The 16,143-nt window shown below is 25.1% G+C and overlaps 1 protein-coding gene across 5 annotated transcripts in view; it reads right to left on the minus strand.

The window, feature by feature from the left end:
- The window catches only part of LOC129963952 (serine/arginine repetitive matrix protein 4-like), an 85,538-nt gene that overhangs the window by 15,248 nt on the left and 54,147 nt on the right, over positions 1-16,143 (minus strand). For 4 of the 5 annotated variants that reach the window (XM_056078575.1, XM_056078573.1, XM_056078576.1 and 1 more), the window contains 7 exons: positions 13,579-13,632; positions 9,340-9,411; positions 7,983-8,105; positions 6,394-6,532; positions 3,077-3,363; positions 1,650-1,811; positions 303-491 (listed from right to left, as the gene is read on the minus strand). In XM_056078575.1, coding sequence (XP_055934550.1) covers positions 303-491; positions 1,650-1,811; positions 3,077-3,363; positions 6,394-6,532; positions 7,983-8,105; positions 9,340-9,411; positions 13,579-13,632 — 1,026 coding nt within the window. Of the gene's footprint in view, positions 1-302; positions 492-1,649; positions 1,812-3,076; positions 3,364-6,393; positions 6,533-7,982; positions 8,106-9,339; positions 9,412-13,002; positions 13,019-13,578; positions 13,633-16,143 lie in introns of those variants that run through there. The other variant, XM_056078577.1, reaches the window with a different exon arrangement.

Genomic DNA, 16,143 nt, shown 5'->3' on the forward strand with positions numbered 1-16,143 from the left:
ATAAGAATAAAATTACAGCTTCTTACTATAATACATTCAATACAAATGAATATGAAATAAATAAGTAAAACAATCTGAGCAAACTAAAATTTGCACACTGTATATTTATTAATCAACAAATATCTGTATCAGTATTAAAAAAAATTAAGTAAAATTTTATTTCAAACACATAATGTATATATTTATATAACCTCCGATTTTTTTTAAAAAAATTATTCAAATAGTATATAGATAGTTTCAAGTTATTGCTCATTATCATCATAAGATAACTATGATTGAAATGCATAACATAAATCTTTCACCTTCGACTTCTTTCGGAATCTTCAGCTTCACCAGTCAAGAACTTGCGTACATGCTTAGAATATCCATTGTGTTGCTTAGAAAACTCTGCATCTTTCTTGTGCTTCTTCTTACTTTTGTTTACTTTCTCCTGATGTTTCTTATCCACACTATCTTTGGTTCTGTCCTTCTGCTTTTTCTGATTGTCATCACTAAATAAAATCAAAAATGTGAGAATTAAAACCATTTATTAGACTTTTTAAATTTTTATCAGGGCTTCTAGAACTTTTTTCATTGGTCATTCAATTTTTGCCTGAAACTTTCTTGATTATAAATCCAAAGTTAGAAATTATTAAATAAATAAAGTATTAGTTATGGATAATCAAAAAAATTCAATTAAAAATTGCTGTTTAGGGTTATAAATATCCAAGAGCTAGGAAAAAAATGGCCGTAAAAGAAACAATTCTATCCTAAATTTTTTCCGTACAATTACAGTTTAATTATGTTTTTACAATATATAGAAATTGCTTGATAGTTAAATAATGTGATGACTTAATAATCTGTAATTTATCTGAATAAAATCTAAATCTTTATACTATCAATAATTACAAAAGACCTGCAATATAGTAAAAGAAGAAAACAATCAAATTCAAAAAATAAACAAATATTCAAACAGGAAATGCTTATATTAATGAAAGGAAGAGCTTATGTGTGCATTTGTAATATCCAATTACATTGACAACCATGAAATTTTGTGCATAGTTGTCATGGAGACTCAAATATAAAGTTTCATTTTTTTAAATACATTTTTGGATAATTTTGTAGCAAAGATTTTCTCACTGAATACTTTCCAGTAAAATATATTAAGAAAAAAAGCCATTGTGTCATACAAAGTTTATTTCAATTCAAATAATTTTTTATCTAATATATTAAATTTTGGGAGAGGGGGTAAATTTTTTGCATTTATTTTCCCAAAAAATCCTTTCTAGTAGAGTATACAAAGATAAAAAAAAAAAAAAAAGCACCATGCCATACAAAGCTTATTTCAATTAAAATCCAAATAACATAAAAAATTATCTATTTTACTTTTCATGTTAAAAAAGAAGAAATATATTTCTATCATAAGAAGAAATATGAAAATTATGCATTAAGGGTAACAATATGTTTGTTTAGAAGAGAATACATGGTAGTCCTTAGTAAAACAATTCTATAATTTATAAATAATTAAAGTTAACAGCTAACCATATATATTCTTCTATTTCATAAATTATCTAAAAATTCAATCACAAAAACCTAATACCAACAGTTAATAAAAAAAAAAAGTATCTGTTTATAAAATCAATCAAAGTTGGGAGCAAAATATGAAATACCTTTCGTCATCAGAAAATTTGCTTTTGTGATGTGATTTATGCTGCCTTCCATCAGATCTCGACCTATTCTTTGAATGTTTGTTTGATGAGACATGAAAATCCTTTTCTGAACGCTTAGATGATCTATGAGAATCTCCTTTGCTTTGCATTTTTACTTCATCCCTTAATATAAGTTATAAAGAAATTATGAATAGAACTGTTACAAATAAATTCAAATGCATCCTTTAATTTTTTGAAATGGTAAAGAATTGAAAGTATGCTGCTTCTAATATAATATTTTCTAAAATCTATTTCTACTTTCCTATAACTTCATGGCTTTCATCTCCTAATAATTGATTATGATTCAATAACAATTTAAATGTGCAGTTTAATCATCAGGAAATATTTGGGGAATTTCAGTATCTTCTTAAATTTAGAAATATATACATAATTTAAATAATAAGAATGAATATATTTTATGCATTTAAAAAATCTACAAAAAAAAAGTAAGATGTAATTAAGCTTAATTAAATTAAAGAATAATTTTAAAATAATACAAAGGCTATTTAGACTTTGTAATTTCAACAGCACAATATTATTAGTAATAAAGTGGGATGACGGATTTTAATACTATGGCTACTGTCATGTAATATTTGGTATTATTGCATTATTCAAAAAATAACTGTGTAACTATTGCAAATAAATATATTAAGCCTTACCAATTATCTAGTTTCATAATTTGATTTTTAAATTACCAGATAATTCAGAAGATCAGAGCATCTTTAAAGTGTAATAATTCTTAAACAAATGAACATAAAAAGATCTCTTCTATACAAAAAAGATAGAGATGAAATAACAATGTTTTTTTTTTTTTTTTTTTTTTTTTTTTACTGTCACCATGCAACCAAAATTGTTGATAGCATAATTTCAATCATTAGATAACTCTGCAGTTATTAGAAGTCAGTGCTACATAAGCTAAAGGATTAGTTTAATTAAAAATAGATTTGGCAGCAAAAAGCAATACTTATTTTGCTGATTTGTGTGATACCATGAGACATATTCTTATTGCAGCAAAAATGTGATTAATTATTTGACAATTGCATTTCTGAAAGGAAGATGACATAATGAACACTTACAAACTGATATTCTACTCTATATATTATGTCTAATCCCATGTATTGTCCCACTCTATTAAATATTAAACATCCACAATTTAAACTGTACATTATAATAACAATAAAATCTGATTTATGAATTCAAATCTATCCAACTAAAAATTGGCTCAATGGAAATAACATCTTTCTAGCATCAATCGTTCATAAATTATTAAATTTATAGCCTGGACTTTTGAGTCACTTAAAAAATGTTATATTCAATTAACTTGAATAAAAAGCACACATTAAATACAGACAAATACTCACAGAAATAAGAATTCTCTTATACCATACCTTTCTGAATGATGTTTTGAAGCCCTGGATGAAGACAGCGATCGCTTATGGCGCTTACTCTCTGGCTCTTCATCATCAGAGGAGGATTGCCAGCCCCTCTTTTTCTTATCATACTTCTTCAGTTCAAAAGCACTCTTCTTGGGAATCTCTATAATTTGATGAGACTTTTTATGTTTTGACTTTGATTTTAGAAGAACAGGCTCCAGTCGATAGTATTGCTTTGGTGAAGAATCATCAGATGAAGAGGAGGATGAAGTACGGGTGGGTTTCCGCTTGTACTTGGCTTTCTGTAAAAATAACGAATCAATTTTAGTTTTGAAAAATTCATATGGAATATTAGTCATTTTTTCCCTCAAATATATATATGAAAAGTAGTCAATAATCTCTCTCTCTCTCTCTCTCTCGCACGCACGCACGCACGCACGCACACACACACACACACACACACACACACACACACACACACACACACACACACACACACACACACACACACACACACACACACACACACACACACACATTCCTTTCTGACTTAAGTAAATGTCTAAATATAATTATTTATAATCAATAAAAGTTTATGAAATTTAAAAGGAATTTTTTTATAAATAGTACCCTGAATATATATTAATGCAAAATACTTCACAAAAACATAAAGCAGTTCTCGCATATTATTTATAAATACACCATTACTGTTATATTATTTTTAAAGGAAATCCTGATTGTCTTTAACACAAAATACTTAATTTACTTTTCTTTACCTTAGAACATATGTATAATTGAAGGGAAAAAAAAACATTAAAGTATATTTTTCGAGAAAAGGTAAGAATTGGGGCAGATTAGAAGCTCACTTAAATGGGAGGGGGAACAGGAATGTTGATAATTCATGTTTAAAAAAATGATGGAACATAATACTTTTAACTTTCTTGTCTTTAAATTGATTTACAAAATTATGAGCTAAAAGAGGACCCCAAGAAATTTAGAATTTACATCAATATCAATAATAATATATACAAAATATAGGTTATAATAATTTGCATACAAGCAAAAATATTTTCTAAATTTTATAACACATACATACATTAACTTAATTTATTATTATTTTTTTATATTAAAAGAACAATAAAATATTAAAAAAATTTCTATTAATCTTTTTCACATATATACAAATTGGTAGCAAAAAAAAAAAAAAAAAAAAGCCATATTAATGAAATGGCCATAAAAACAGTGCTACATAATATTGATAGAAAACTGATAATTCTTGTTGCTCATATGAAAAGTTGAATACTTACATTAAAATTTCCTATAGTGTGCAGTTCAATATTGAGACAAAATGAAGAAAATCAGTTTTCGAAAAAGTTATAATTTATTTATGCAAACAATAAATAAACCCATCATACAATAATTCTGACAAAGAATTCATCAAACAAAAATAGCTACAAAAAGCTGATAATTTTCATTTTTAGAAAATTTTATCAACTGGAGTAATAACTGCTAAACATGAAATAATTTCTATAAGGAATTCTCAATTCCGTTCATTTATGAAAGATCTGAAATATTTTAAAGAAGTTTAATGACATCAAGTGTTTTAGCATAAAGTTGATAAAATTATCAAAATATGAACTAGTAAATTACTTTTCCACATATTATAATGAGCGAAAGCCTTTAAATTAGTTTAAAATTCATCAATCATCAAACAAAAACTTAATAGCTTTTTTCTTTTAATTTAATGTTTCAGCATAACATAAAATTGAAATAAGGTAGTGAAATCAGAAGCAAGTGATTTAACAATACATCTTTACTAATAATGAAGGATAATGTGTGCCTGTTTCTGTTGGTGCTTCATAGGCCAAACTTTTTGACTTACAAGTATCAAATATGGCACAAATAAACCTTAGAAAATAGAAATGCGCATGTCAGATTGAATTTTTAAAAAAAATTTCTGAAAATGTTATAGCAAAAAAATAATTTTCACATCATTTAAAATTCAAAAAATTATCATTTATTTAACATTAAATTAAACATGCAATTTTTTTCTTAAATTTTACAACACTTTAACTTTTTTTTGAATAATTTTTAACAATACCTTTATTGTTGCAATGACATTCAAACAGTTTTTGCAATTCCATGCATTAATTAATTATAAATTGCAAAATTATTGTTAATTGTTGAAATTTAAGGAAGAAGATTCTGTTACTTATCTGAGCAGTTTACATGCAGAATAAGAAAGAAAATTCCGATATTGTGAACAACAATGTGCAATTAGAAGATAACAAACCTGGACAATTACATTTTGATTGGCACTATGACATCTTGAAACTTAATATGTACATGTACAATAAGTAGCATACATGTAAGACTACTGATAAACACGGTTTTAAAACTTTGACATGGATGCTTAAAAATAATTTGAAGTAATCATGTAGTTTAATTATAACAGATTTAATTGCAATTAAACTCAGCAAATTTTATATTTGAATCAGATAGTAACCAAAGGCAATTAACAACAAAATATTATTAACATTAATCAGCATTTAATAAAATTTTCCTTAAAAATCAACTTTAAAATTTTCACACATGATTTCTCTATTTATACAAGTTAAGAATTCTTACAAAGTTAAATTATAGTTGCATATATATATATATATATTTTTTTTTATAATCACATAAATTGCTAAAATTCATATGGACTTTCTCTTTTTTAATCGTTAAAAATCTTTTTTTATCTCCGATTTTAAAAATGGATAGAAAGCCTAAGCAGCAGAATTATTTTAATCACAAGGATTACATATTTTAACAAATCCACAATTTTAATTATTACTACTATTTAGAAAGGGTCTATTTCAAAAACATTAACGATTGTAATCAATTATGTCTCATAACAGAATACAATTATAAAGTATCAATAATATAAAACCAGATTTAAGGGGGGGGGGGAACCCATAGAGCCGAATGGAAGCATATTTTTTAGAATTAATTGCTTTGAATTTAAGAATATCCTAAACAATAATATAATTTAATGGGAGAAATATATATTATTTGTGCAACGATATAAAGGAATCAAAATACAAAATTTGCTATGTAAAAATAAACATTATTGAACTGTAAATATTAATAATATTCTTGGGCTTTTTTCTACAAATAATTATTTCCTAAACTCAACATATTATTCATTTTTTTAAAATTCACAAATTTTTGTTCTTGCTTCAATAAAATAAATCCTTGATAATTTTTTTTACTCACCTTGTCAATCACTACACAACAAAGTAAGGATCTAGTAAAGTCACATTTTCTTACTAAATAAAAGATAACTTTACCTTGGCTTCGTAAATATCTTTTCGAGAGCGAGCATCTTTGGAATAACGAATTCTTTCAGAGCTTGTGCTTCTTTTTCTATTCATTTTGTGATTTTTTTCACGCTTTGAGCTATTCTTGTGCTTATCCTGGGATGAATCACTGTGGAATAGAATTAGAAGTATTATTAAGGAGAGAAAAATCTTGTATTTCATATTAAATATGTATCTGCTAATGGAAATTTAAATATAAAAAAATTCTGAATAAAATTATTAAGCTCATTTTTGAAATCAATAAGTGAATCACATTAGGAAAAGAAGACTTAAAATGCATATCAGATTTATTTTTCAAAATATATATTTACAAACTTTTTTTTAAAAAATCTGACGAGTTATCACTATTTTCTTATTTCTACAATTAACAATATAAAATATCCAAAACCTTGGAAGTTAAAAAAAAAAATTCTAGAAACTCTTTCAAACAGTAGTTACAACATAAGATATAAACAATTTAAGATATTTAACAAAACAGATGCAAAAACAACAGCTTGTTTATTATTTAATTTTTTTGCAAGAACCGGCATTATTTTTCAATCCAGTTCTTTTTTATGGATCATAAAAGTAAATCTCAATATGATGATACATTGAAAAACAAAACATTATTGTATCATTAAGAAAATGTTACAAAATTAAGGATTTTTTTAAATGACTAAATGTAATTCTTTATTTAAATCCAGGAATTAAATCAGGAGCAAAATATATAAATAACTAATTATAAAACATAAAATTTAAAGAAAATATTTAACAGCAATTAAATAAGAATACTTGGGATATATTTATTAACAGCTATATAAATTGATAAAAAAAGCATTACAAATATTTAATAATTCATGATTATACTAATACATAACAGAATTTAATAATCCATTTTATAAAATAATAAACTGATTTAAGAAATGGAATTTTACAAGCATTTAAGATAATTTTAACAATCACAAGAATAGAATAAATTCAAATAAAATTTACACTAGGAAAAAATTATATTTGATTCAACAATTAAAAAGATAAAAACAACACTTTTCATGAAAGAAATACATTTGTTGATAAAATGACAAAATAAAATTGGTCACACTAATCTTTTATAGTATTAGTGCTTCCTTTACATAAATTCAATTAAAATTAATATTTTCACATGAAAACAGAAACAGGATTACAAAAAAGTATATTATTAGTGCTTTTACACAAATTTAATAAAAAACTAAATTTAATTAAAATTAATATTTTCACATGAAAACAGGAACAGGATTATAAAAAGTTACAATAAGTTCTGTTGCAAACAGTTGAGTGCAATTTGGGTTCCCTCATTAAAAAAAGTGCAAATAAGAAGCTTTGTGTTATTAAAACTTCTTTTTATGGATAGACTTATGCTCCATGCAGTAGTGAAATATTAAGTACATACCTGAACAAGAGAAACCCTAAGTACAAAATCAAAAATTTTATTACTGGCATTGGTGTAAATAGTCTTTTAAAAATATAGCAATTTTCCACATCATAGTTTCAAATAAATTTTAAATACATATATAATATATAAGCAAATTAAAATTATGACTTGCCTATCAGAATTTGAGTCCCTGCTACTAGATTCACTACTACTCTCATCATCAGCAGATTCACTGCTGGAAGATGAACTACTTGAGGAAGAGCATTCACGTTTCTTGCGAGATGAATCTGTTTTGCTGTAAAAAATATTAATTTAAAAAAAAAAAAATAATAATGCTAAACTAAAGGTTACAATACTTACAAATTAACAAGTACAATTAACTGTTGAGAATCCCTAGTTAATCAAAAGTATTCTCATGGTATACTCAGGATGAAATTAGGATAGGAAAAATATCAGAAGAATGTAGAATATCAAATAAATGCTATTTTGATTAAAATTAATCTTGCCAAGTTCCTAACACGAAGAAGATTCTTTTTTTTTTTGTCAAAGAAATAAATTTATTTTTACCTCCTAATTTAATTTCAAATACAATTTGAGGCAATATATTTCATAAATAAATCAACAGAAATGATTATTTAATGTATACTAAATTAGAAAATATTTACATCATATATTGTACTGAAAAATGAGATCAAAATTTTTTTGAAGGAATCTGCATTGAAAATGAAACAACAACAATAATAAAAAAAAACAGCAAAATATCTTTTTCAAGACTGTATTATTGATATTATAAGAAGTCATTATTCGAATATAATACGAAGAAAAAGACTTGTCAGTTTAAATAAGAAAATAAAAGATCTTCTATTGGAATACATAAAATAAAAATAAATTGATTTTTTTAAAAAGTATTTATAACACATATTAGTTCTTTAAAAAATTCTGATCATAAGAGACACATGATTAGATACCATGATTTAAAAAAAAAAAAAAAAAAAAACATTATTCTGCATCTGGAAAGTTGTATAAAGTGAGTTTACAGAAATTCTAAAAATTTTGGAAGTAAGGACCATACAAAAAAGTTATACTGAGAAAGATTCATGTCATAGCACATTATTTTTCAACTTAATTGCTTTAACGATCTGACAAAGCACTTTTCAAAAAACTCAAATCATATTTATTATTTCTATCAATTAAAAATGTATAAAATCATCTCACCCCCCCCCCCCCCAAATAGAAATCAAAATTCAATAAGAATTTGCAGAGTAAACTGCTACAAATCTCCTAAAATTATACATAGTTTATTAGGCTCTTTTCTTTTCTTTTTTTCTTTCTTTCTGATAATAGACCAAAATTACAATTTCTCTGATATTCTTGATGAAGTTAAGAGTAGAATATTTATGAACAGAAGGAGTAAAGAAATCAAATAATTTTGTAAACATCCAAGCTTTAAATTGCCCTAGTTAATAGTGTAAATTTTAAAATAGGAAAAATAAACATTTGAAAATGAATAAAAAGAAATTATTAACTACCTTTTATGTCGGGCCTTTTCTTTTGAGTGTTTTTTAGATTTTTTCTTTTTTTGCATTTCTGGTGAGATTGATCTATTTTGATAAACGCAAATAAGTTTTCAATAAAAAGCATTTTAGGACAATTGAAAATAAAGCTAGAAATACACAATTATTGAAACACTTGTACAAACTACAATCACTGAAAAGATTACATATATACATAAAATAGGCTGAAAACATTACCAATGTTCCCATAAAATGAACGGCCAAGTCAGGGGAGAAAAGAATGCTTGTTAATGTAAGGTTAAATGACAGCCAGATACTTTTTAAAATCATGCATATTCAGTTATAAATAAAAGTTATATCTCAAATTGAGTACAATGAAAATAACAAAAATCAAATCAAATTATTAAATTAAAATGGAATTACCAAAATACTATTTACTATCACAAGTTAAGAAGAAACAAATCAAGCTGAAATTAAAGAGAAAGGAAAAATAAATCTTCCAATGCTTAGAACTACATCATAATGGACAGCATTTGATTCAAATACGAATAACACAAAAACAAAATATGTTGCAAAACTAAAGAACAAATAAAATGACTAATACCTTTTACTCTAAAAATTAACATTATTTCTAAAAGCACATATTTTACCCCATATTGGACAGTTGAATTAAAGGTGAATAAAATAAAAGAAACAATTAAAATTTATATAAAACTTTTCATACACTATTATAAATAGACTAAACTTAATATATTAGTGGGGGAAAATGGAATTTAAAAAAAATAATTAATTACAAGAAATTGTTTTAAATTCACCCCTATAATAATATCATTATTATTTTTCTTACATAAACATATATAGTTTTTTAGTAGATCATCAGTGTTATTCAAAACATTAAGAATATCCATGAAAAAAAATATTACAGACATTTGACAGCTGTCCTATAAATAGGATAACGGTCTGACACACATCTTTTTTTTCAAATCGCCCATCCTCTAGATCGCATTCCTTGAATTCAGGGGACAATGTATCTTTTTATCTTTTCATGCTAGAGGGATAAGGATCAACAAAAAGTTGGAATGTTCTGTCTCCTTTATCAAACAATTCTTTTGTGTATGCTATTGCACATATGCTTGTGAAACTTGTTTTTAGTGCTTTCTTGTCTTTCCTTTAGTTCAGTTGCCGCTTTATTTTGTAGTTGCGAGTTTGCTGACCATTTTTGTTGTTGTAAAAGGGCCAGGAAATTACAAACAGCGGAGGATTCTCTTGTATATAAGAATTCTTTATCTGATGAAGAATTTGATGATCCTAAAATGACAATTATTCCACCTTGATGTGGTCACTGAAGAAAAAGAGACAAATGATTTTTTCACAAATTGTAATACAGATGAAACATGTGGTGATCCTGAATTTTGAGATAATGCTGGAACTATAGAGATCTTGTCAAATATCTATGAAGAAACTAGGTTTGATACAAAACCACTAAATGGAAAAAATATGAACTCAAATTTTTGCTTTCATGACATTCTTTTTCTTCTCAACATATTGCAGATACGATATTAGGAAAAATTCTCATTGAACTTTTTCATGGCATTAACTCGATGGCTAATGATATTATATATATATATATATATATATATATATATATATATATATATATATATATATATATATATATATATACACAGAGAGAGAGAATAATCGATATGCAGCACAGAAGAAAAATAATTCTTTTGAAGTTAACCAAAATTCATCGAAAAGTTTATAGGCAATCTTTTTTTACATAGATCATCTGATTTTACTATGTGAAAAAATGTATTGGGAAAATATTCCAGTTACTGGCTCAACTTTAGTGAATACAGCCATGTTCAGGAAACAATACAGTGGCATAAAAAAATAATAATAAATCCTACATTTTAATGACAATTTGGCCATCAACACAGATAATCATTATAACAAAAATGGTCCACTTTCAGAAAAATTTAATATTACACTGTGGAAATTTGGAATATTTTCAAAAAAATCTAACAACTGATGAAAGAATGACACTCTATTTTGATAAACACAATTGTAAGATATACATAAAAAATAGACCTATGAAATTCGGTTAGAAGTTATTGATGTTGAAATCCTATAATGGATATCCCTTCATTATTATTCCTTATCAATGTGCCCAAGAAAATTTTTGGAACCACTTTCTTAACATGTTATGGAATCTTTGCTCTCTGTTGTGAACAATCCTAAGTTTCACAAGGTATATATGGATAACTTTTTTTACTTCACATGGGTAATATTAACATTTCTCAGGTCAGTAACAATAAATTACCTTGGTGAAACAATTCTGAGAAATAACATTAAACAAAGAGGTATGCTACAGAATAATAAAGAACTTTGTCTCCTAAATTGTGAGTATTTATTAGTATAAAAACCTAAATTGTCATCAAGGAAGATGCCAATTAAAATCTTGCTAGGAAAAACCTATTATAATTTGCAAAATGTGTAATGTTGCACTCTGCAGAGACTGTTTTTCAGATTTCCATTTATAAAATCTTTTTTGTAAGGTAAGTCAACCTTCATAATTTGAAAGAATGATAATTTTTAGTAACGTAGTGGACCGTTGTCCTATTTATAACAGTCTGTATTAAAAAAATATTTAAAAATATGTAACATTTTTGTTTAATATGTGTTAGTCTCTCACACTGATCATATATTTAAAAAATTTACATTTTTCCTATGATTGTTTCTGCGAGTGGTCCAATATGGGTTAATAATCATTTGGTAGCGTTTATGCTGGTTGTCAGTTTTAAACATATTATTTAAAACAAATCTTATACACATAAACATATTGTTCACAAATACCTCTTATCTCTATGAAAAGTTTAAATTTTACCAATGAAACTATTTTATTAATTTCAATCAATTCAAGACAGAAACATAATAAGAATTTTATATGTGATTTCATATTTTTTAAGGTTTTATTAGCTGCTTATCTAAAAACAAAAATTTACATAAAAATTTCAAAATATATATTTTACATGTTTACTTAGTTATAAAATAAGCAATAAATACGAAGCAAAATTTTAATTTATTGCTCAAGAATCTTTTAAATATGTACGTATGTACGAAATCATACCAAAAATATAACGCTTGCTTGTTTTACAGAATGCTGAGTATATTAAAATCTTTTTCATAAAATGTAGTTTGCTAAAATCCATACTTTGAAAACCTTACCAGTTTAGATTAGCTACATTTTACACACATATTTTAATTTAAATTAAATTACATTAATATGCTTTTATTTCAAATATAACACAACTTTCTTTTCTAGTTGTCAGAAAGGAATAAAAACATATATATTAATATTTACAAGATTCTGTTAAAATAAAAAGAGAAAGAAAATACTTAAGAGCTCTTTATTGTATTATAGAGTTTTTATCAACTGTACAAATATATAATTATGCATAAAAAAATTAATAAAGAAACTGCAATATAGTGTGTTCTTAAAATCCAGAGAAAGAGCCAAGCATTTTTTTTTAATGTATTGAAAAATTTGAGAAAGTGAAAAAAATGATATAAAATACACAGGAATATCATTGAAATTCTTTGGCTATAGAAGTAATATGAAAAAAAGAAAATATTAAATAACTAACATATGTTTAGAAAAACAATAACATTTACCTCATTTCAACACGCCCTTGCATACAGCATACAAAAAAGGAAGAGATTAAAATTTCTGACATTGTTTTAGAATAAAGCAATAAAGCCACTCAACACAAATTTTTGTTTACCTTCACAATCAACATTTGATAACAAACTATTTAACTTTGTTTTCCAAACAAATTAAAATCTTTAATAGTAAAAACTAATCATGATAAATCAAAATTGCCTTAATATAAATGATCTAAAATACTTAAATTTCTACATAAATTGTAAGATTAATGTAAGTTAAGTCATGAAATTGCAATTCAATTTTTAAACATCAGAAATTATCAAGAGGAAGATTTAACAGCTTGCAAGTAATTATTAAAAGAAAAAATTGCTAACAACTTATTTTTAATTACAATTCTAACATATACAAATTTAAATTTGTACAATCTTAAAAATTAAAAACTTCTTGACATATCTAAGTGAAAATTTTAACAATTACATAATTTTATTCATTAAGAAGACCAGAATTTATTATTTAATATGTTATTTTCACAAAATCATGAAGCATTAATAAAGAGAAAAGAAAAATAGTTGGAGAAAACTTACCGTTCTCTTTTATGTTTTTTCACACTCTTTTTCTTCTTGGGAGAAATTTCCATTCTGAAGATTATAAAGACATATCAGATGTTTGGAAAAATAATGCAGGAGTAAAAAACTTTTAATTGATGCAATTTTAGAAAATATACATGCTTTTGTAATAAAAAATCCATGATTAAATAATATTAAAATATTTTTCCTGCAAAATAAATTTATAAGCAGTACATTTAAATTAATATATATTTCTATATTTAACTTAACAGAATATAAAGATTAACTTAACAGTTTTAAAGATAACATTAAAAATATTAAGGAGCTTATATAACTGTTTACATTGTTATAACTGGTTATTTATAATCTTACTCTTTCACACACACATACGCACACACTAATAGTAATAAAGCTGAATTTCTGGTATTTTTTAAATGCAAAAAGCTCTTTTTGTTTTACTTTATCATATGGATAAATACAACTTCAATAAATATGATAATGATAAATAATATTGAATAGAAGATCTATTGTGAAGCATATTATAGATATTATTATTGAATTAAAAATAAATTCTAAAACTTTCCTGAAAAACAAAAGAATATCATTACAATGGAATGATTTAGTGATTCATAAATTTAATTGTCATTTTAGCAAAGGAAACTTTTTAGTGTTTTCATAAAACTAAATAACAGGATTCACTTTTATGGCTGAAACCAAATGGATTTGAAAGTGCATTGAAGCCAATGGGAGTGGTCTTTTCAAAACTTTCTCGCACACTCTCTAATAAACTTGTCACATCCAAGAAAGCTTACATAGCACTGGCATACAATAGTTAAGAAATAACTTTTGGTGAGAATTTAGCCATTTTACTGAAGCTATTGTATCATCTTTGGTGTATTATTCAGCAATTAATTTCTGACATGCATTAATAGAATCAAAAAATTAAATTTGTGCTTTAGACATGTTTTTCACAACTGAATAAAACAAAAATTTGACACAAAACTACTGAATATGACAACACAGAGCAGATTTTACTTAAAATTTGGTAGAAATCTACAAATTTGATGTAAAGACCAAATTTCAAATGCCTATGTCTAAGCGTTTTTGAGTTATTTTTGTCACAGACAGATAGACATTTTCCAAAAATGTGTTTTTGGAAGTCTAAAATGCGGAGATTCGTCAATATTTTGATGATTTCTATACTTTCTCTATACTAAGTATATGAGAAAGTAAAAAGATGTTAATTACTTAGGCTTGATCTACCAAATTACTCTACATACAACATAGAATCAAAAATGATTAAGCACAAAATATTAATATTTCTTTATCTGCCAGAAAAGAATCTTCTATAGATTCACAAAATTTAATAAGATACATCAAAACTGAGTTTTGATTTTAGACAAATTTATATATAGAATGGAAGCCATGGATTTAATTAAATCCATGGCTTGCACTGAATAGAATTTTAATTATGTGACGAGAAAAAAAAATTAAGCAAGTACTATTATCAATATACAGACATGGATATATTACAGCAAATAACACAATATAACAATATTTGCATTATTAAACATTGTTTAAAAAATATCTTGATAAAGTTTATTAAGGTAAACATATAAAGAAATTGCAAGGATGATAATGATGATGTTCATCAAAGATTATTTATTCAGTATTTGTTTATCACAAAATAAAAATAAAAGTTGTTCCTAACAGAAAGTAAAGGATTTTAAAAGAAATTCCCCTTAGGAAGCTGAAAGGTAAAGGTACATTCACTATTATCTAAGTTAATATTTTCAAACCTCTTTCAGTCTGTAGGGAAAAACAATGGAGTATTACATATTGAAGCAACCATAGATAATGACTTAACTGATCCAGCGTAATTCATAATTTATCACAAAACAAATATTTAAATGATTAGTATTGCCTCATTTAAATAAATAAATAAATCAGATACATTTAAACCACATACAGCTTTTCAAATTTTCCAAAGTTGATCATTTTTACAGAATGTTGCCAATAGCTATCTTTGTTCTTTTAATCTTTCTTCCAGCTATTAGTCAATATATATTTAAATAATTTCATGGTATGGAAATTAAAAATATATAAGTTTTTTTGTTTTATTTATTTAAATGTGGCAATACAGATAGTATTCAAAACATTAAGAGCTGAAAGTTACTTCTAAGCAATATAGTTTCGAAAATTTTTTAGTACAAAAATTGTTTACCTTAATGAGATACTAATTTGCAAAATTTGATTTATTTTTCTACCTTTAATCAAAACGAAGTTACGAAAAGAAAAGTTCATTTCCACTTACTGCCTTTGAGCTAGACTCAATCAAGATTTTTTACTTTCAATATAATATATCTCCCCAAAATTAAAATCTAATTAACATTATCATTGTTATATCAATATGAAAAATTATTCAAATGTGGAAAAGTCTTACACATGTATTACATAAATTTTTAAATAGAGCGATCATAATTGATTAAGATTTGCTGAAATTTTACCAAAGATGGAGAATGAGGATCATTGCAAGAGATATTCATTCTATAAAGAATCTATCTAAAACATTTTATTATCTTT

The sequence above is a fragment of the Argiope bruennichi genome, chromosome 3 (genome assembly GCF_947563725.1).
Source record: "Argiope bruennichi chromosome 3, qqArgBrue1.1, whole genome shotgun sequence".
Lineage (NCBI taxonomy): Eukaryota > Metazoa > Arthropoda > Arachnida > Araneae > Araneidae > Argiope > Argiope bruennichi.